Source organism: Canis lupus, chromosome 1 (assembly GCF_048164855.1).
Source record: "Canis lupus baileyi chromosome 1, mCanLup2.hap1, whole genome shotgun sequence".
Lineage (NCBI taxonomy): Eukaryota > Metazoa > Chordata > Mammalia > Carnivora > Canidae > Canis > Canis lupus.
The window spans coordinates 43485542-43507906 of record NC_132838.1 but is presented as its reverse complement, the minus strand read 5'-3'; the positions used below and the strand labels follow the sequence as shown (position 1 = coordinate 43507906).

The 22365-nt window shown below is 37.9% G+C and overlaps 1 protein-coding gene across 18 annotated transcripts in view; it reads left to right on the top strand.

Moving 5' to 3' along the window:
- Window positions 1-22365, top strand: part of SYNE1 (spectrin repeat containing nuclear envelope protein 1) — a 449600-nt gene that overhangs the window by 219858 nt on the left and 207377 nt on the right. For 17 of the 18 annotated variants that reach the window (XM_072828127.1, XM_072828137.1, XM_072828100.1 and 14 more), the window contains 10 exons: window positions 3782-4138; window positions 8431-8567; window positions 8770-8947; window positions 9419-9601; window positions 13957-14100; window positions 14431-14586; window positions 16091-16255; window positions 17719-17891; window positions 19357-19510; window positions 22207-22350. In XM_072828127.1, the coding sequence (XP_072684228.1) occupies window positions 3782-4138; window positions 8431-8567; window positions 8770-8947; window positions 9419-9601; window positions 13957-14100; window positions 14431-14586; window positions 16091-16255; window positions 17719-17891; window positions 19357-19510; window positions 22207-22350 (1791 nt within the window). The remainder of the gene's footprint in view (window positions 1-3781; window positions 4139-8430; window positions 8568-8769; window positions 8948-9418; window positions 9602-13956; window positions 14101-14430; window positions 14587-16090; window positions 16256-17718; window positions 17892-19356; window positions 19511-22206; window positions 22351-22365) is intronic. The other variant, XM_072828175.1, reaches the window with a different exon arrangement.

Genomic DNA, 22365 nt, shown 5'->3' with positions numbered 1-22365 from the left:
AAAAATAGAAATTCATGTATCTGAAGGAACTGGAACAAGTATATTTCTAGTTATTTGAATATTAAATTGCAATAATTCCCCCATTAGGTTGCAAGAACAGATTTTAACCTAAAAATTAAGCAATGATGAAATTCTAAATGATTTAGTTACTGACGAGGAAATGTTGGGAATGACTAGTATAATTATGGTCAGGACTTTAAGATTCACATATGTTCTGATCCCTAGACATCAAGAATATAAAAGTCCTAAAAATACTAGTTGATGATAACAGTAATAACTACATTTTGAGAGGGTATTTTTAGGTGCTTAGAAAGTATTATTTAAATTTTACAATGACTGTGTAGGTTTTAAAGGAGATAATTGCATAAAGGATCTTTTGAAATTCTTATTTTCTGTGTGATTCTTTTTTTTAGTTTTATCACTTTATTTATTTTTTTATTTTATAATAAATTTATTTTTTGTTGGTGTTCAATTTACCAACATACAGAATAACACCCAGTGCTCATCCGTCAAGTGCCCCCCTCAGTGCCTGTCACCCATTCACCCCACCCCCGCCCTCCTCCCCTTCCACCACCCCTAGTTCGCTTCCCAGAGTTAGGAGTCTTTATGTTCTGTTTCCCTTTCTGATATTTCCCACACATTTCTTCTCCCTTCCCTTATATTCCCTTTCACTATTATTTATATTTCCCAAATGAATGAGAACATACAACGTTTGTCCTTCTCCAATTGACTTCCTTCACTCAGCATAATACCCTCCAGTTCCATCCACGTTGAAGCAAATGGTGGGTATTTGTCGTTTCTAATGGCTGAGTAATATTCCATTGTATACATAAACCACATCTTCTTTATCCATTCATCTTTCGATGGACACTGAGGCTCCTTCCACAGTTTGGCTATTGTGGACATGGCTGCTAGAAACATCGGGGTGCAGGTGTCCCGGCGTTTCATTGCATCTGAATCTTTGGGGTAAATTCCCAACAGTGCAATTGCTGGGTCGTAGGGCAGGTCTATTTTTAACTCTTTGAGGAACCTCCACACAGTTTTCCAGAGTGGCTGCACCAGTTCACATTCCCACCAACAGTGTAAGAGGGTTCCCTTTTCTCTGCATCCTCTCCAACATTTGTGGTTTTCTGCCTTGTTAATTTTCCCCATTGTCACTGGTATGAGGTGGCATCTCATTGTGGTTTTGATTTGTATTTCCCTGATGGCAAGTGATGCAGAGTGTGTGATTCTTTAAAATATTTCTTTGATACATTTTTTCCTCACTGATATTTTATTCATCTGTCCATTTATCCATTTATTCAACCAGGGTTATTCATTCCCTCAAGGAGCCTGCTGTGTAGTTGGGAGCAATGATGCACAGGCTGATGTTTTTAAAAAAATACATTAAATGTAATAATAGCTCACTATACATTTAGAGTTTAGGCTCTACAGACCCCAATGCTGTATTCTGTGACTACTGGTTTTCTAGCTGTGTTGGGCAAGTCACTTGATGTCCTTGAGCTTCAACCTCTTCCTTGATAAATTAATAACAATAGTACCTGCCTCACCAAGCGGTTTTGAGGATTAAATTAGATCACACATACAAAACATTCAGCATTATGTTTGACACATGGAATACACTTAGTAAGAAAATTCAGTAGATTTGGTAAATGAGTGATTTAACTGCTATGGGGTGACAGTATAGGAGAAGCAAAGAGTGATGGTCTAGACTATATGCTCTTTTTTTGCAATACCTTGATAAAATACTTCCCAAAATATGGGAAATGATGGAGAAGTAGCTGGCAGGAAGAAACTGGAATTCAGGGAGGAGAAAGTGAAGTCCAGGTCAAATCTTCCTGGAGGCTGATGAGGGGGTGAGGAGGGATCTTGGAGGAAATATAAATAATCACCTTCTCTATCTTTCAGTGTTGTCCCTCCCCACTCCCAAGAATAACCACCAAGAAGAGACAACTTCGAGCCAAATATGTGTGTGTATAAGGGTGTGTTATGCATATGAGATTTTTAAATAGTTAAATCCAAAACAAGAAAGTACAAATACAAGTCATTTCAAATACTTTAAAATGATGACATTCTTGGGATGTCTGAGTGGTTCAGTTGATTAAGCGTCTGTCTCTTGGTTTGGCTCAGATCATGATCTTATGGGTCGTGAGATCAAGCACCACATCAGGCTCCATGCTCAGCAGGAAGTCTGCTGGAGATTCTCTCTCTCTCTCTTTCTCTCTCTCTCTCTCTCCCTCCCTTCTCCCTTTGCCCCTTCCTCCACTCTTTCTAAAATAAATGAATAAAATCTTTTAAAAATTGATGACATTCTTATTCAAAATTTGGATGAGTAGAATTAGTGATTGCAGATATTGAAATGTCCCATTTTATGCCAAAGAAAACTAAGATAATGCAAAATAGAGAGTATTTTGGGAAACTGATTTTGACTATTGATACTCTCTAAACTCAAAATTTGAAATCAGTTGAAAGGCAAATTAGAAGTATTTAAATCCAATAATTAGACATAGCTCATTTAAAAAAAATCTATTATTTGTTTTCTTCCCCAAATCTCTACTTACTTTATACACTGATAAATAAGGCAGAGTATCCTGCCTTATTTTCCTGCTGCTGAGGAAAGAATGGGTATACAAATTAAATGCTAACTATGTGTCAGATTCAGGTGATTTCCCCTTGGACTATGGTATAAATACTTTTAAATGATCTATACTAAAATGTGGCTCTTATACATAATTTTGAGAAAGTATATTTATTTCAAGAGAATCTAATGAAATATGAACTATATTTGTAGGTTAGTTAACATAACATGCTTCATACTTAACATTCCTATTTTTTGTACACTTGTTAATTTGTAATTGATTTTCATCTTGAAATTTTTTCCCTAATAATCCTCTTTTCCTTCTATTTAATCCAGGACAGAAGTCATAATTTTGCATTAATACTATCTAAATCCTAACTTGAGCAATAGATATGTAAATATATAAAAACCCAGATGATGAATACAGTGAGACAAATTTCAGTAAAATAATCTGTTCTCAGAAAGAAATGTCACTACCTAATTTGTAATGCATATTTTAATTTTATCTTGTCCTTTAGAGTACTTGTGTGCTTTAAGCTAAAAGCTATACCTAAATTGTTAAATTTCTGGTAAGCTTCTTAAAAGTAAAAATAATAGCAATAAATAAGCCCAGTCTAAAAGTTACTTTGAACTTTTGACTAAGTAGCTCTCTGAATTATCCATTTTAGTTACTATAAAAATGTTTAAGGTACTGAAGTGTTTGGAATTGAGTGGGACTACTTCTTTGGTGATGATGTCGTGGCTTGATTCCTTGCAGCATAGAACTGACTTCAGCCACCATCTTCTGGAAGAAGATGAAATGGAGCAGAGACCGTGGGCAGGGCACAAGTCCTGGTCACTCATCTGTGAACATAGGGAGAAATACAGATTTGCATATTTATAGGAGAAACACAGTACAAGCAAATGTTTATATCACTATCAAAACAATTTCACATATTCAAACAATGCCTGACTTCAGGGTCCCTGTCTAGTCTGTTCCAGGATGTCACAGATTCCGCAGCTTATTTAGCCACAAATCTCAGCACTCATGATGATAACTCCACTATTCCAACTTAAGTGTGGGCGGATGAATTGATTCCGGTCCTTGTGGCACACTTGCTAAAACTTCCTAGCAGGACAGGGTCCCCCTCTGTACACATTTGTAAACTTGCAGCCCAAGTGACTCACAGCCTCCTTGGTTGCCATGACGATATTCCATTACAGGAGCTGATGGATTCCAGAGAGATTGGTGCAAGCCGCCTAAGCAGAGTGGAGTTGCTGGCTCCTACAGTGAAACAGAACACAAGTGCCAGTGGGTGTGAGCTCGTGGACACGGAGATGCAGGCCCTGCGCGCTGACTGGAAGCAGTGGGAAGACAGTGTAGTCCAAACGCAGACCAGCTTGGAGAACCTGGTTAGCCAGATGGCCCTTTCGGAGCAGGAGTTCTCGGGCCAGGTGGCTCAACTGGAGCAGGCCCTGGAGCAGTTCAGTGCCCTTCTGACAACTTGGGCTCAACAGTTAGCTCTCCTGGAAGGCAAGAACACGGATAAGGAGATAGTGGAATGCTGGCAGAAAGGACAAGTAAGTTGGCTTCCTGTCTTCTGTTGGTGGTTATGCTAACAATTTTGTTTGGTTCTCACTGTTGCTTTAAAAAAAAAAAAAAATGCTTGCTAACTAAAAACATGCAACCTTTAGACTTAAAAGAAATAACTATTTACCTAACTAAATTTTCAAATCTAGCTTGTTTCCTTTTGCTCGTAAGTCAGACTACTGTAAAACTGAAGATGTAGGGGAGAAGGAGTTCGTTATTATTTACTGTAGGAAACATTTGTTAGTGCAGACATTTTACTTTCATTCTTATGGTGTAAGAGTCTGTAATATTGTATTCAGCCATTCAGCCTGAAAACTAGCCTGTGGGTAGAGGCATAAATAGACGGAGAGTCATAGCTGGTTTTCTGCCAGTGAATTATTTCCAACAATTAAATGATTGAACTTATAGCTTAAAAAGAAGCATTTGGTAATCACCTAAAACACAATTATTAGTTTTCACCCTGATTAGCTCTCCTAGAGGTGATTTTGACAGCTGTGCTGAATTAACCCGTCAGCCTAACCTCTGTGTCATGCTTTCGGGTTGCCTTCCAGACTTTTTTTTTTTTTTTTTTTTAACTAATGGCAGCTCTTTCAGAACATGAATGTAACAAAGTGTAGAAAGGATAGTGAAGAAAGAGTAGAAGCTTGAAATCCTTTCTTTTACTGTTAAATGGTATCTTCAAAACACTGTTGTTACTTGCAGTTTTATAACACTCAGAACCATGGATGTCCTTAAAAGGAAGTTTCAGTGAAGTAAACTTCTGTTTCTATTTATGTTATAATCATTTCAAAATAGCTTCAGCCAATTAGAAAGTCATGTAGTATTTCCAACATTGTCTTGTTTTAAATCAAGTATTTCAAACAAATGTAGTATACCATGAAATAAAACTTTATTATGATCTCTTTAGGTTTATTTATAGTGTTTCTAGCTTATTGTTTTTTTCCGATACCTGACCTGTCTTTTAGATGTAAACACTAGAATAAAGTGTAGAAAGCAATTTTGTAAAAAGGAGACAAGGAAGTCAGTAATTGTTCCATGTGGTCAGTATTATTCACTCCGATAAAAAAAAATCAGTTATAATTTTTAAATTCTGTTTCTCTTCCTTTTCCTATCATTACCATGAGTGACATTTTTAAAAAGAAAGATTTGGTGATATTTAAATTATATTACTATTCTAAACTATCATTAATTTTTGCATTAGGGATACTGCTAATGAAAATTATAAGTGAAACCTATAAAAAAATCCACATGATAATGCAAAAGTAAATGGGGGCTTTTAGCTTACTAGCAATTCAAAGATGATGGCTCTCTGCTTAGATCTACTTCCAAGTTTGGCTGCTCCAGAGCTCATGTTTTTGATGACAATAGTACGTTTCCCCCCAATGCTCATCTTTTCTCTTATTTTTATTGATAATATAAGAAAGAAATGGTAATTATGTGATGAGAGATAGAAGTGTTAGCTAATGCTGGGGGGGTAATCATTTTGTAATATATGAGTGTATCAAATAAGCACACTGTATATATACCTTAATTTTTTTTAAGATTTTATTTATTTATTCATGAGAGACACACACAGAGAGAGGCAGAGACATAGGCGAGGATGTGGGACTTGACCCCGGGTCTCCAGGATCATGCCTTGACCCAAAGGCAGATGCTCAACCACTGAGCCACACAGGCATCCCAGCACACTGTAAACCTTAAACTTATCACAATGTTATATGTCAATTATATCTCAATAAAGCTGGTAAAAAATTTTTTTAAATGTTTAAATGGAGGTGATACTTCCATTACAATGAATACATAGGAAAAGTGTTATAAAATAATGAATTTGTTTGGATTCTTATAGCATTGTTTTGCTGTTACAGAGGGCTTATCATTGTTGACAATCATAAGTCATAAAGCTTCACAAGTATTTACTTTCTCTTTTGCAATTAAATGATAATACCCAAGAAATATTTCAAAATGTAAAAATGGGTCACCATCTATAAACTATATAAAGTCATGTTGCAAAAAATCTTGTTTGCTGTATTTGTAAAATTCATCTCTTAATATCCATTGGGTTATTAGTGTTTGAAATTTAGGCGATTTCTTAACTTAAAACCTAAGGGAAAAATGCATTCTAGGACTTAACTGAAACAGAAGTATATAACCTGATGTTTATATAATGAAAGACTCTATTAAAACACTTTAATTTGTAATGAAGTTATGGAAATTTATTTAGTGTAAAATTTTGATCTGAAGCTTTTTTCTTTTGATATCCTCTATTTTATAAGTGACTTATTTGAATCTCTGGTGGGTTTTTGTTTTGTTTTTTACTTTTTTTGGTATGTGGTAAGTTTCTACAGCTTTTACTAAGCTCTTCCTTAAATAAAAGATACAATATGGTATAAAATAGTAGCTACTAGTTTATTTAGCATTTGGAGTTTCAGAGAGAAGCTTTCTAGTTATTATGAATTTTGTAAATAAAAATATCTTAGGCTTCCCTAGTCCAGACACTAAGATAAATAATTTTAAAACCAAGAGAACACTATCCCTCTCTCAGAATCCCAGTCTAGGTGGAAAGGCCAGTGAGTTCAAAGCCAATGGGGATGCTCCACTGTCATGAGCTGACGAGGTGCTGTGTGTCCTCAGGTGAGAAGCCCCCACCACGAGGTGGGAAGGAGGCAGGGTCTTGAAGTTTGTTACAAACTGACCAGATAGGTGAGGTGGAGGAACAGTCCCAGAATCCAAAATTAGTGGGGAACAAGAAAATACAGGAGAGAAAACTGGAGAACAGGACTCAAATTGAGAGGACATCGTGCCATTCCAGAAAGAAATGACAGATGTGTGAATGGAGACTGAGTAAGATGCAGAGGGAAAAAAGTCACTGAAAGAGAGCTAAGACTTAGAACAGACTGGACCTCGTTGTTTCTTGTTTCTTGGCAAGGCCAAAATGTAGCTTAGTTTTCTGATTTAGATCAGTGGGAGGACGGTGGAGCCATTTACTAGGATGAGGAATGCAACACAGACCTGGCTTGTTGAAAGGTGTGGTTTTCCTACAAATCTAGGCCATGTCTAGATAAAAATCTGAGAACACAAATAGTAACACCAACAGCCATCTGAGTAGTCACTCATCTTCTTGGCTCTCCTCAATTAATTTTTTCTTTCTTTCTTTCTTTCTTTCTTTCTTTCTTTCTTTCTTTCTTTCTTTCTTTAACTGTGGCAACACCATTATTTATACAATCCCACTTAAATATTTGCATGTCATTTACCTGCTGTTTTTACTAGTTAGGCATTTCTCAGTGTGCCAGGGATTCTGCTAAGTACTTGTGTGATCCCATTTGCTCCTTGTGACAATCCCATAAAAGCACCTTGTATAATTCAGGGGATCATGGCCTTGATTTTAGAGATGTACTTGACAGTCTTAAGACTTTATTATTTTTATTTTTTAAAAAGATTTAATTTATTTATTCATGAGAGAGAGAGAGAGAGAGAAAGGCAGAGACACAGGCAGAGGAAGAAGCAGGCTCTATGCAGGGAGCCCGATGTGGGACTCCGTCCCGGGTCTCCAGGATCACATCTTGGGCTGCAGGCGGCACTAAACTGCTGCGCCACCAGGGCTGCCCTCAAGACTTTATTTTGGATTAGATATTCACAGTAATGTGATTGTTCATGTGTCTTTCTCTTCTGTTAAATTGAGTGCTCTTCAAGTATAGGATTCATATTTTCAGTCATTTTAGGGGGTCCTAGAATCCAGAAAAATGCTTGGCACATAGCAGGCATTTAGCAAATATTTGATGACTGTGTGAATAAAACTATGAAATGAATGAATTACTAGTTAAATCAGACATTTTTAGTGTGAAAGTTAACTGTATATACACGTAAAATCACTTGCTATGTATATTTTTAATCCAAAATCAGTATTACCTTGCTTTCAAATGATTTTTCTTTACCTTTCAACAATATACCTATCTGCCAAAGGCCTAGTCAAACTATTATTAAGCAATTTAAGTTATTTTCTCTTTCCCTTTTCTGTCACACTTTATTTGACCACCTGATCATTTGATTACTTGGCAACATTTGGTACTGGAGTGCCTATCTTTGCCTAGAAAAAGATCCAAATAAGCCAAGGGCTATTTTTGCAGTGAGGAATCCTAAAAATAAGATGTATTTCTTTACTGAACTTATTATGTTGGTTCTTTCTATACTAATAATTTATAATATTATTTATGAATGTATAGTGTGAGGATATGGAAAATACCTAATTTAAATACTGCTTCTCTGTCTTGTTATTTCCTAATAGGAAATACTGGATGCCCTACAAAAAGCAGAGCCTAAAACAGAGGATCTTAAGTCTCAGCTAAATGAACTTTGTCGATTTTCCAGAGACCTGAGTACATACAGTGGAAAAGTTTCTAGCCTGATTAAAGAATATAATTGGTGAGCATGAACCTTACTGGTATTCAAAATATTTTTATACAAATAAGCAGCCAGAAGTTTGTTTATTTTAAGGTACAATAAGTTAGTCATTAACTACATTGCTTAATGTCACTGCATACTCTAGGAACTGTTGATTCTAACTTTATAAAAATCTATTTTATCATTTTTTCCTTCCCTTAAACATTTCAAATCATGGTTTTAGTCTTTGTTTGCAAGCATCCAAGGGCTGTCAGAATAGAGAACAGATTTTACAGCAACGATTTCGAAGAGCCTTCAAGGATTTCCAGCAGTGGTTGGTTAATGCAAAAATCACTACTGCCAAATGTTTTGATATACCTCAAAATATTAATGAAGTTTCAACAAATCTTCAGAAAATACAGGTAAGAATGCCAACAATTAATAATAGTGCTTAAGTGAATTAAAAAGGTGCCTCTAGATCTTTTTATAAGCATATTAAAGTCATGCTTAAGAAACTCGAAATTCAAATAAATCCTTGCTGGAAACAATTAATTGTGTTTGTGAAGAGAAACTAGTCCATTCACCCAAATGTGTGCTATTTTTATATACTTACAGGGATGTGGGGACTAATAAAGTTCCTTTGTATAATGTAAGCACTGTTCCTGGGCACCCTAGGCAGATTGTCTCATTTAATTTTCGCAATAAGCATATCAGGTGCATAAGATTATTATTCCCATGTATAGAGAGGGTAAAAGAGTCTTAATGATTGAATATATGAAATGAAAAATGGTTTATTTCTTCTCTTTGAGTGTATCAAGAAAGAAGTAGAAAATCAATGTATTTTAAAGCATAGAGCATTTTATCATGCCTAATCTTAGCATTTTTCTTTGTAGGAATTTTTGTCAGAAAGTGAAAACGGACAGCACAAGCTAAACATGATGCTGTCCAAAGGAGAACTTTTGAGTACTCTGTTGACCAAAGAGAAAGCTGATGGCATCCAGGCCAAAGTTGTAACTGCAAAAGAAGATTGGAAAAATTTTCATTCAAATCTCCACCAGAAGGAATCTGCCCTAGAGGTATAATATAGCCAAGCACAAGGACATGTCCTCAGTAGTTTGTTGCTGTAGTCGTTGTCAGTTAAAAACCACACTTTCATTTATATCCAAATATGGTTGCCAATGATTTTGGTATTCCTCTCTGAATATTAATGGATAACTGGGTAACCATAAGAAACAGCTCAATATTAGAAGTATGGGCCTCACTGAGGAATTTGATAGCTTCTTGCCTGGTAGGGGCTATTATCATAGTCTTTCATTGTCCCACCAGAAATAATAGGTTTTTACTTTTAAACAATATCACTCAATCATTCATTTGAAATCCCTCAAGTTTGGAAGCTGTTCTGAGAGAATGAACAGAAATATCCATGTAAGACTACAAAATGCTATTGATGACAAAGTATTTTATAACTAATGCAAATGTCAAGTAATAGGTTTTAGGAGTTAAGTATGCAAAGAGCCAATGATTATGCAAAATTCTTTTATCCAGAGACAACATAAGTTGAATTTATTATAATCATAATTACTGCCACAACGCAAGTGTTTTTTTCTTGTGAGATTACTTGTTTTGTGCATCAACTGAGAGGAATATTTAGAGGCATGGAGAGTAATTTTTTCCCTTTTAAACAACATTTCCTGGCAGAATAGATCCTTTATTTAATTATGATAATAACTAATTGGAATGGAAAAAATAATAATAGAGGATTAATATCTTGAAAGAGAAAATGTGTGTTCCCTCAATTCTTCCCTAGACCAAGACTATTGTAATTCTTCTCTGTAATGGTGGCTACTCCTGCGTAGTAGGCATCTTCCACTTAATAGAGAGTGATAACCATTGTGCAGTGCCTAGAAATTTATTCAAAACCTTACAGAGATCATTAGTGTAATGTGGCCTGAGCTCTGAAGCATTTATTGTTGAAGGTAGTACATCTGGCATTGATTGCATGGTTACCTAGTTCAAGAGATGTCCAAGAGTAGATGAGTAGGTGAGGAATAACCTGCCTTTCTGTCTTCTTTATCATCTTTCCCTTTTTCCTCCCTCTCTCTTTCCTTGTATCCCTCCCTTCTTCCCTTCCTCCCTTTCCTCTTTCCTTTATTTCTATTAGGAAAAAAACAGAAAACAATATGTGTCAGCCACTATGTTAGGAATACAAAAGGGTTAGTCTCTTCTCTTTCCTCAGGGAATTTACTTTCTAGACCGAGAAATAGTATATAAAGAGATGATTGCAATATAATCTAGCTACATCCAGGATATGGTAGTCATTCAAAGAAGGAAACAACTAACTCCACTTGTAGAAATCAAGGAAAGTTACCAGAAAGGTGACATTTAAACTGAACCTTGAAGGCTAAACATTCTTTGAATCTGCCAAGGCTGACCTGCTTTCAGGTAGAAGGAACTGAATGTGCAGGGCCAGAGTGTCATGAGTGTCAGCAATGGGGGACTTTAAGAAGTTTGACATCCATGTGGGGTTTTGTGGGATGAACAACAGAGATAAGATTGAAAATGAATATTAGGGCAAGATAGGAAATGTTTTGTGTACTAAGCAATTTGATCTTGACTCTTACCAGGTTTTTTTTTTATCTGAACCCCTAAATAGCATTTATGTTCTCAATTTTTCCAAGGATGTAACATAACCCAGAGACAATGATGCGTAAGAGAAAGGTTAATTTATTACAGAGAATGGATGTTTTAGGACACTTGGGCTTCGTTTTTTCTTAAAATTCTAGTTGAAAAGGCTGAGTAAGGAACCTACTGGTTTTCAAGTTGGAGATAAATGTGTCAACTCTGACCACAGTGTAGACAAGAATGGGGAAGCTGCAGGACCAGAAAAAATTTCTCATAATGGTCCAAATGAGGAAAATGAGGGAATTAAGGAAATAATAATGGATAGAGAATGATCTCTAAGGTAAAACACCACAGGATTTGGTAGCTAACTCAGTGAGAACTCAGTGAGAGGCATGAGGAAAAAGGAGAAGTGAAGTGTAAGTCTAGTTTTTAGTTTGGAAGATGACATGAATGGTAATGCCATTATCCTACACATGAATATAGTAGAAAACGTAGTTTTAGAGGGGATAGAAAAATTAATTCAATATAATATATGTTCAATTAGATGGGCCTGAAAGATACTCAGCAGGTATTGCCAGGAAAGTAGCAGTGACCATAAGTACAGAGTCCAACAGAGAGAATAAAGCTACAATAACAATGACAGTGAGCATTTACCAGTGCCAGCGCCAGTGCAAGCACTGAGCATGCATCAATGACCATAACCATTCTCTAAGGTAGGAACTCTCTTATTTAGGTTTTGTGGATGAGGAAATTAAGGCAAAAGGTGATTTAAATAATCTGCCAAATTCTTACTGCTAGTAAGTGATGAAGACAGGTTCAAACTTAGGCACTCTGACTTAAAGTGTTACATAAATACAGTTATATAAATGTGGGATTTTAAGATTTTTAGATGTGGGATTTTAAGATTTTTAGATGGCCATTGAGACCTTGGGAGAAATAATTGGAAACGTGCAGAAAGAACATTTAATGGGAAGTCTCCACAGCCCCATAGAAAAGAAGTATATGAGAAATGTTAGGAGTTGTTTGACTTAGTATCAAGCTCTTATTCCTGTTCCTCAGGCCCCCTGCTCACAGCCTGTGACTTCACTCCTTACCTAAGGAACCCAGCCATCTTGCATTAGATCTCTAATGCTCTGCTTCTTAGCTCCATTTTTTTGTAGAACTAAATTCCTAATAACATGGTCTCCAGTTTGTCCTTTAGTGGTCCCGTGAGACTTCAGTAATAGAAGGATGGAAACACCTTGAATTTATTAATTTATTTAATTGTTCAATAGATATTTGTTGAGCATCTTCCATTTGCCAAGGACTATTCTAAGCTCTTGGGATATAGCAAATAATAAAACAGAATAGAACTCTTGTCCTCATGAAGCTTAAGTTTTTGTAGAATGCTCTAGGGATTATCCTGGTATCTTACATTTGTGAAGCACTCTTAGTTTTCCAAAGCATTCCTACAGCTGCATGTCTCCCTAAGAGGTGACCACGGCAGGTATGACTCTCCCACATTGTAGACAATCCAGCTCAGATGCCAACAGAATCTGGAGCATTCTCCCACAGTCTCCTGCAGCCCTTGCCACTTAAATTTTTCAGCTAACCTTTATGGATTTGTTCTTTGACAGTACTACCTAAAGTTCTGATTTAAATTTAAGTTTAAAAGCCTTTAGTATGTTCACATGATAGCATAACTTTCAAACTCACTTCAATATAGCATTCTTATAAGTAATAGAGGATATAAACACCTTTGCAAAAGTTAAATGGTGCTGTATACAACTTTATCAAATACATTTTACAGCTATTAATACCTACAAAGTATCTATGAAAGCAGTCACAGCTTCTTATGTAATAAACACAGAACACTATGAGGTATTTTTTGGTATCTTTATTAATTAGAATAAACAAATTATTTATTAAAAACATAATTAGCATATAAACTTTATGCTATTTCTTATCCCATGATTAATCAAAGTTGACAAAATGTATGTTAGTATTTATTGATATTTGTACAGGGTACCAGTGGTGTGTCCCAGGCCCTCTCCTTGCAGAGCTTGTAAGCTAGTTGTGGAGATAAGACATGCTGGCATGAGATGAAAACTCACAATCTAACCCAGTCTGTGATAAAGTATAGTGACTGATATTAACAAGTGTGATAGAAGTTGAGAAGTGGGTGTGAACTCTGTTGTAGGCTGCATAATGAGGCAAAAACTCCTTTTTGAAAAAACTTGTGCCTAAAATCTCTAAAAGGATATTAAAAAATTCCGTAGGGGCTACAGTGAAAGATAGAATGTTCTATGTGTTGGGAACAAGGAAAGAGGGCAAAAGGGTGAGGAGGCCAGACTGCCATTGGCTTTCAATGCCAAGTGAAGGACTTTGGACTTGCTATTAAAATCTGTTTTTGGGACACCTGGGTGGCTCAGTGGTTGAGCATCTGCCTTCGGCTCAGAGCATGATCATGGAGTCCTGGGATCCCACATCAGGCTCCCTGCATGGAGCTTGCTTCTCCCTCTGCCTGTGTCTCTGCCTCTCTCTCTCTCTCTCTGTGACTATCATACATTAAAAAAATATATTTTTTATTTATTTATTCATGAGAGACACAGAGAGAGAGAGAGGCAGAGACACAGGCAGAGGGAGAAGCAGGCTCCATGCACCGGGAGCCCGACGTGGGATTCGATCCCAGGTCTCCAGGATCGCGCCCTGGGCCAAAGGCAGGCGCCAAACTGCTGCGCCACCCAGGGATCCCAATAAATAAAATCTTAAAAAAATAAAATAAAAATAAAATCTGTTTTTATCCCTAACGCGATTTAAAACCTCATAGAATCTAAAGATCCAAATGAAGGACTTTGAAGTAAGTGCTGAGCCCGTCCAGGACTGGCTGAGTAAAACTGAGAAGTTGGTGCAGGAAAGCAGCAATCGCCTGTATGATCTGCCCGCAAAAAGGAGGGAACAGCAGAAGCTCCAGGTAAGAGGACCCCCACCCTTCTAGCCACATCTTTACCCCTGTGCTCTGCACACCTTGCATTCAGGTGGACCCTGGTTAGGTTATGCTGTCTGGAGATGGAGCGTACCCCTTCCCAATTTCTGACACATTCTGTGTTTCCTGGCTTTCCTTTAAGGTGCAGTCTGTTTCTGTAGTCTGTAGTCCTGTAGTCTATACGGTGCGTGGAAATAACAAAGCCTTCAAGGCACACCCCTTGCTCGCCATGTTTATTTCCGTGTCCTTTGGGCCAAAGCTTCGTCCGTGATGTGCTTTCCCCCAGCCTCTTAATAGTAACTTGCTTGTGCTTTTCAGTCTGTCCTTGAGGAAATAAACTGCTACGAGCCTCAGCTCAACAGGCTAAGAGAGAAAGCTCAGCAGCTGTGGGAAGGACAAGCTGCCAGCAAGAGCTTTATGCACAGAGTGTCGCAGCTGTCTTCTCAGTATCTAGCTCTAAGCAATTTAACGAAGGTAACGCCCGCCATGTCCTTGCTGTGTGTGCATGTGGTCCTGAAGCCACAGATCTGGAGCCTCAGTAGGGTTGTGCGAGGTTGTGTGCTGGCTCGGGATAAGGCATGTCAAGTGTCCTTCCTGGCCTTCCAGTCTTTGTCAAGCATTTGTGCCATGTCACCTTTGTGTGCATGTCTGAAAAGAGGCAAGAGAGGTTTCAAAGGCTGAAGAGACCCAATCTCTGTTGTTGCACAAAATATTCTCCTCAATACTGAAATGAGATGTTCTCTAGGGCTTTTACCTTGAAGACTCGAAGTGTAAACATAAGGCAAAGTTCAGAGTTGGGGTCTAAACAATCTCAGATTAAATTATTTTAGAAAAGCATGAATTCAGAGCAGTTTAAATTTAATGGATTTAACATGATGAGTTTGTGATAATTTTTTTAATTATAGTTGTCAAGGATGTGTTGATGGAGAGTTTCATTCCGTATTCTAGAGCAGAGCTCAGAATCGGCAATGACTCACATAACTGATTAAATATCTTTTCTAATAGTTAGAAAAAAAGTAAATGGGATACCATCATGAACTAATTTAGAATATTCAGCAGGTATTATTCAGGCTCATCTTGAACTTCATCGGGCAGGTCTACCTTGAGCTTCATGTGGCTTGTAACATTTGTTGTTCCCTGTATTTTTCTTTTGCATTTCAGATCTTAGAATATAGGGAACCTACCGTAATATGGCTTCACCTATTTTAGTGTGGACTTACTTCAAGGTCTGCTAATTTGGGTCCTCAATAAAGCATCATTGAGACAGTTACACTAGTATAGATCTTACAGTTAATAGTTTGTTTCATCCAGTTTTTTTCTATGAATAAGTTCCTTCTCTTTTGTCCTTAGAAAACCTGGGATATATCTGAAATTAGAATGAATTAAGGACTTCTTTCTAGTCCTTTGTATTTATTTAGATATCCAAAATCAATAGATATTTGAATGCTTTAAGAACTGTAAACATAGTCTTTATAAAATCTTCACTGTGTCAAAAATAGCCTCTAATTAATAAATAAAATCATATCTATGGTCCCAGTTTTAAAAATTTAGGATTACTACAAAATCTCAGATAGTTACCTTTTAGAACTGGCCACAAGGTAGGCCATATAGGTCCATAGTATCAGTTGAGCCAAATGTGGTATGGGAAAGGTAGAAACTATTCTTATTCATCTCCCACGTAAAGAATTAGGAAAAAGGTTTGCTCATTCCAAAAAAAAAAAAAAATCACAATTGTCATAAAGAAGATTAGTGGGGGCAATAAATTATAATTGTAATCATTCTGCTTTTGACCCAGTTATTCTAATTACAAAGATACTTCCCACATCTCAGATCAATACAGACTTGTATCGTATTTGTGCAGCACAGGAATTTATGCCTGATTGTAGTTATTTGAAACTGTTGGTTAGCTTTACAATTTGAGCATCTGTAGGCTGTAAAGTAGTATGGACAGCTGGAAAACGATTTCTGTCATTTCCAGGAGAAAGTGTCAAGATTGGATAGAATTGTTGCAGAACACAATCAGTTCTCCCTGGGGATTAAAGAGCTCCAAGACTGGCTGACAGATGCAGTTCACATGCTGGACTCTTACTGCCACCCAACATCCGACAAAAGTGTGCTGGACAGCAGGATGCTCAAGCTTGAGGTATGCATTTTTAGAGGAAAGTCTCTAATTTACAGAATTGTTTTTCTCAAAATTTCTCAAGTCTCTGTCTGGTGTGATTATGTCACACTCTCTCTACAACAAATCCAAGAATGCTCTATGAGTGTGATCCTATTTGCAGAGGGCGGCTTTGACTGGACATCCCTGAATCATTTGACCCCAGATATGTCCACTCACAAATACTTGACAAAAATTAAACTAAAATTGCAATCAAATGTAGTTACTTGTTTGATACAGTTAAGAGATGTGTTTCTAATTACATCATAGACACATTTATTCTTAGAAAATATTTTGATGAAACTTTTTTTAGAGCAAGACATTTCCCATCTTGGTCAACTTGCTTGTCTGCCTGTACCCTTCAGTCAATTCTTCTCCCATCCCAGCATATTAGTTCTTTTTCGCATTTGTGATAAAATAACTGTTCTGCAGTCATTCACCTGATGTTCGTCTTATAGGAGACTGGCACCCTGTCTTGATTTCAAGGACTCAAAAATGAATAACATGGTCATTGTCCTCCAGGATTTCATTGTCTGAAGCTGGAGGCTGACACAGACAAGTCAGTAAAAAACAGGAGTATGCTTGCGGTGCTACAGACACATGAAAGAGTGGGATGTGTGGGAGGGACCTGGTCCAGATTCAGAGGAGCTTTCTCAGGAAGTCTCCTACCCAGGCTATGATTTGAGAATGGTACCAGCAGAAGCAAAAGCCAAAGAAAACAAATAGCATGGCGTGGGAGAAATTGCTAGTAGTTTCTTCTTGTTGAAGCGCTAAGTGATGGCAACGAGGGGCTGATGCTGAATCTGTAGAGGTTGGGAGGGTCCAGATTAGGGAGGGGAATGAAACTTTGCCTTTTAAGTGATAATGCCAATTTTATAACTTTGAATTCAAATTCCCTTCTTATATAGAAAAAGAAGAGTGCCTGTGAAGATCTCAAGATATATAAATTAACATTTAATATCAATAGGCTTGTTGTACTAGAGACCTTAACATAAAGCTCTTCATCCTGTGACCTTTGAAAATCTATGAATTCTACTGTACTCTATTTTTCTCTATTGAAAACCAGTTGCTGTGATGAGCACTGGGTATTATATGCAAATGATGAATCACTAAATTTTACCCCTGAAACAAATTTTAAAAATTGATAAACACACCAAAAAACAAAGCAAAAGAAAACCAACAAAATAAAATTTCAGTGGAAAGAAGGGATTATTCAGAGAAGAATTGAGACCTAAAAAGCAAGACCCCTTGGAGACCAGCAGGTGACTGTGGATTGGTTATTGACTCTCGCCAGCAAGTGATTCTCCCATCTGCCACCCAGTGAGCCTAAGAGATTCATGGCTCACCTGCAATTGTATCATTCTACTGTCTTCAGGAGCTCTGAAACATTTAAAGCCAGAAATGCTAAAGATGCTAATGACAAAGGACTTCTGATTTTGTTTTCATAGGCTCTATTATCAGTGAAACAGGAAAAAGAGATCCAGATGAAAATGATAGTGACCAGAGGGGAATCTGTCCTGCAGAATACCTCTCCAGAAGGCATTCCTGCTATTCAGCAGCAGCTGCAGAGTGTGAAGGATATGTGGGCTTCCCTTTTGTCTGCAGCAATTCGGTGTAAAAGGTAAGTGAACTGAAGCCAACTCCTGCCAAGCCATTACCAAAAGATCAATATTACAGCATGGTAACAGACTATTCCTGGAGTTTCCTTCCTTTCCTTTCCTTTCCTTTCCTTTCCTTTCCTTTCCTTTCCTTTCCTTTCCTTTCCTTTCCTTTCCTTTCCTTTCCTTTCCTTTCCTTTCCTTTCCTTTCCTTTCCTTTCTTTCCTTTCCTTTCCTTTCCTTTCCCTTTTCCTTTCTTCTTATTAGAACAGAAGAAACTTATAGGTACACTCTTGCATTTAGGTTGGCCTGCCATACCATGCCTATGTTTTAATATAACTACATGGTTTGTTACATGTGTTCATTGCTTAAAAAGTCACAAGATAAATAAGGGTTTCATCATCTAAAGATATATTATTTAAACCAAGTATTTACTTGGGATTTCCTAGGGAAATACCAGTAGGTGACAGGGGAGACAGATGAGGAAGGAAAGGCAGGTGATAGAGGGAACGTTCTCAAGCAGGTTACCCCAGCAGACAGTTGAAACATCATTGAGCCGGGCAGTGCTGGGAAACAGTGTAGAACACGTGTCTCAGAATTATGCACCGAGGACAGGAGGACTAGAATGTTTGTAAACAGATTCCCATGAGTCTCCCATGAGGAAGGCAGTTGAGGGCTGCTCTCGAGAAGGGCATATAATCCCTGGCACTTCTCACCTGCATTGCACTCAAGCTGAGCAGGCCCTGGGGACCAGAGAATGCTCTCAGGTCAGGAGGGCAGAGAGCTGGCAATCAGAAGTCCAGCTGACAGTGTGCTGCAGTGGTACGGTTGGAGGGTAAATAGGGGTGGAGAGTGTCTGCTGCAAAACAACCCAAAGCATGGTAGTTAAATTAGGCACAGATGATTAATGGAGTAGAAAACATAACATCCATAGTGAGAGGAGGGCTTAATTTATCTGGAAGAGAAGTAATCAGGTTAGACCAGAAAACGTTACCCTATTTTTCCATCATGATTTTCTGACTTTTAAATCTCATGCAAGATAGTTACTGTACTTATTCTTACTTCTTCCTTCCTTCTCTTATTAATTCATTTTTTTCTCTCCTCTGGATGTCCTGCTCAACTTGATGGAGTTAAGTACTGATTCTCTTCCTGCATAGGGTCTTGGCTCCAGAAAAGCCTCATAGAGAGGATCTCTCCCAATTTTGCCCTCAAGTCTCTCCCAGGGTCTTGTGTGACCTGCTTATTGATTCTAAGTTTTATGTCCAGTCCCACTACTCCACTCATCGGCCTGGACTTCATGGTCCCTTGCTTCCTGAGGTTAGACTTGTCAAGGACCCAGACTCAGGTGTGATAAGTCCTGTCCATTGAGCCCACCCCAGCTGGCCTTTGTCCTGATCTGTTGGTGGAGTGGACAGAGCAGGTACATAATAAAGATGGGACTTACATGGCTTCTCAATGTAGATTATTGTCCTTTCGCATACCTTACAGTCAACTCGAAGGAGCTCTTTCTAAGTGGACAAGTTATCAGGATGATGTTCGACAGTTTTCCGGTTGGATGGACAGTATGGAAGCCAGCCTAAATGAATCTGAAAGGCAGTATGCTGAACTGCGGGAGAAAACAAGCGCTCTGGGAAAAGCCAAGGTGGGAGCCGGATTTCAGATTCCGTTTGCCCTCTGGCAGACTTCTTCAAAATGCCTTAGTTACATATAAATATGACTACCTGTATGCTAGGGTTGTGCACGTAGGTAAAGTGTGTTTGGGGCTTTTACTATAATATCTAATGGCTTCTTAATCTTTTGTTTGTGACTATTTTATTTGTGAGTGAAAATTTTCTCTTCAAAAAAAAATTTTCTCTTACAAGGAAACTTTATAGATTCATATTCATTTAAATTCATCATGTACATTTAAAATTTGACAACTTGTAATATCTTTTAATATCTTCAGCCTACTCATCATTAAGAAGTAAAAATGCTTTCTTTTTATCACATCTTTTGTACTTCTACTTTTGTACATTTCCATAATGCTTATATTAGTATAGTGCTACATATATTTTTTAAATAAGTAGCCAGCTAAGTAGTTAGCCTACTAGATATTGGGGATATAGTCTTAAATCTTTTTATTAATAATAGTATTCAAACATAAAATCAAATAAACCTTTGATTTATATCCTTACTCGAGGGTGTATTTATTGGATGACCTCAACCTTTATCACGTTCTAATCAGTACTTATTACTTCTACCCCCTAAAGCCTTCAAATTCTGTTATTCTCCATCTCAGTTCATTTGTATCATCTCAGGCTGAATATCCTAAATTGGAAAGTTCATTATCCCCAGATCCTTCTTTCTTATCCCCACTTTGAATTAGGCATTAGGTCCTGCTGGTTTTATCTCAGAAATGTCTCTTGACTATAATCCATCTTCCTTTTCCTAAATTGCAACAGGCTCCTACCTCCTCATTTTGTCTCTTGTCTCTCCACCTATGGTTATCTTCATATGAAGGCGAATGTCTCACTTTCCTGCCTATGGGTGCCATTGTCCATGGCACCCAACCAGTTTTCTTTATCTAGTTTATAAGAATTTAACACTCTCCTTTGTCACCCTCTTTCCTTCACTCTCATACCCTTTCTTCCCATGCTTCAGCCTTACTGTATTTCTCACTATTTCCTGAAAATGGCACTTTAGATGGAACAGAGATTCCATGCCTCTGCTGTAATGATCTAGCTCTACCTCTGTGGCCAGCAACCTTCCACTCACCTTTCTGAATTGGCAGAAGTCTTTTTGCTGCCATACTACCACCACTCTGAGCTTACTTAGTTCTTCTGTTCTCTATCGTTCATATCTCTTTATCGATTACATAGAATATATGCTTACATGTCTCTTGTCCTCAATAGATAGAGATGCTTAACTTTTTTTTAATATCCTACCATTTGTCTCTCTGTATGACACAGAGCAAATGCTGAATAAAAGTTATTTGAAGGACTAAATGGCCTTATTGGACCTATGGCAAGTCACTTAACATTTTAGGGTCTCATTTATGCATCTGAAAATTAATAGAATCATAATTATCTACCTCATAATATTGTTATAATGATTTATTGCCTAATTAAATTATTCATCTATTCAATAAATATTTATTGAGATCTTGCTTCATGCAGGCATCATGTTCAATCCTAGGCAAAAAAAAACAGAGGAGGACTGTGTTCTGGTGAGGACACATATACTCTTCAGAGTGCATGAATAAATAAATAATTATAACTGGTGATAAGTGCTAGGATGAATGAAGTGGCCCATGGTGAAAGAGTAAACTGCACAAAGCTAGTACAGATTGCTTGTAGTGGAGGGAGGGACAGGAAGGTCCTCTCTGAAGCAGCAGACTTGTAGACCATGCCAGAAGGAGTGCAGTGCAGAGAAGTTATCCTGGGGAGGAGGTGGGAAAAGAGCGGTCCAGATGGAATAATCAGCATGTCCTCAGGCTGTGAGGAGGGGGAGAATCTGTCTCAACATGGGAACTAGAAGAAGACCACATGCTGCTGGAACAGAGAGTGAGCAGAGTGAGTGCTGCCAGGTGAACTGGCAGAGAAGCAGGAACCTGGCCGTGCATCGCCCTGTAGGCTCACCTGAGGATTTCCACTCGATCCCCCCAGCCTGGGGAAGATAGTCGATGCTTTGAGCTGGAGAATGACAAGATTCCATCTACAGTGTTAAAATCTTTTATCACCCAGGCCGCTCTGTGGAGTGGGGAAAAGGAACAGAGTAAGAATTGGGGGCAGGGAATCTGCCTAGCAGTATATTGCAAAAGTCCAGTAAAAAATGGTAGCAGCATGGGCTAGGGAGTTTGCAGGAGACGTGAGGACAAATGTCAGGACATAGTCAGGAGATAGAACTAAAAAGATTTCATTGTGGATACAATGACAGAGAGTAGGGAACAAGTGTGACTTCCAGTGTTCTGAGATGGCCATCTGGGTGGCATATGTGGCATTTGCTGCTTGAAATAAAAGACTGAAGGAGAAGTAGATTTGGGGTTTGGTCGGGGCTGGAGAGGAATGGGAATGGAGAGGAGATTAGGAGCCTATTTTTGGACAAATTATGTTTGGGATATCAAAGTTAATTGGAATCAGTATCTCAGACAAGTTCTGAACCATATGTGTAACACACACACACACACACACACAGTCTATATTCGTGTATAGATGGACGGATCTATCCATCTACTTGTCTAGAGGTAGATGACCTAAGATCACTTGTCAACTACACAGTTAAAATATCTTAATTTTAGCAGTTCTACTAATACAATGGTATACATGGTAACTGCTTTATTTTCTTTTAAATGTTCTCTAGTTACTAAGTGAAGAAGTGCTGAGTTACAGCAGCTTGCTGGAGACCATTGAGCTCAAAGGGGCTGGCATGACAGAGCACTATGTCACCCAGTTAGAGTTTCAGGATCTTCAGGAGAGATACAGAACCATCAAAGAGAGGGCCAAGGTATGCCTAACCATG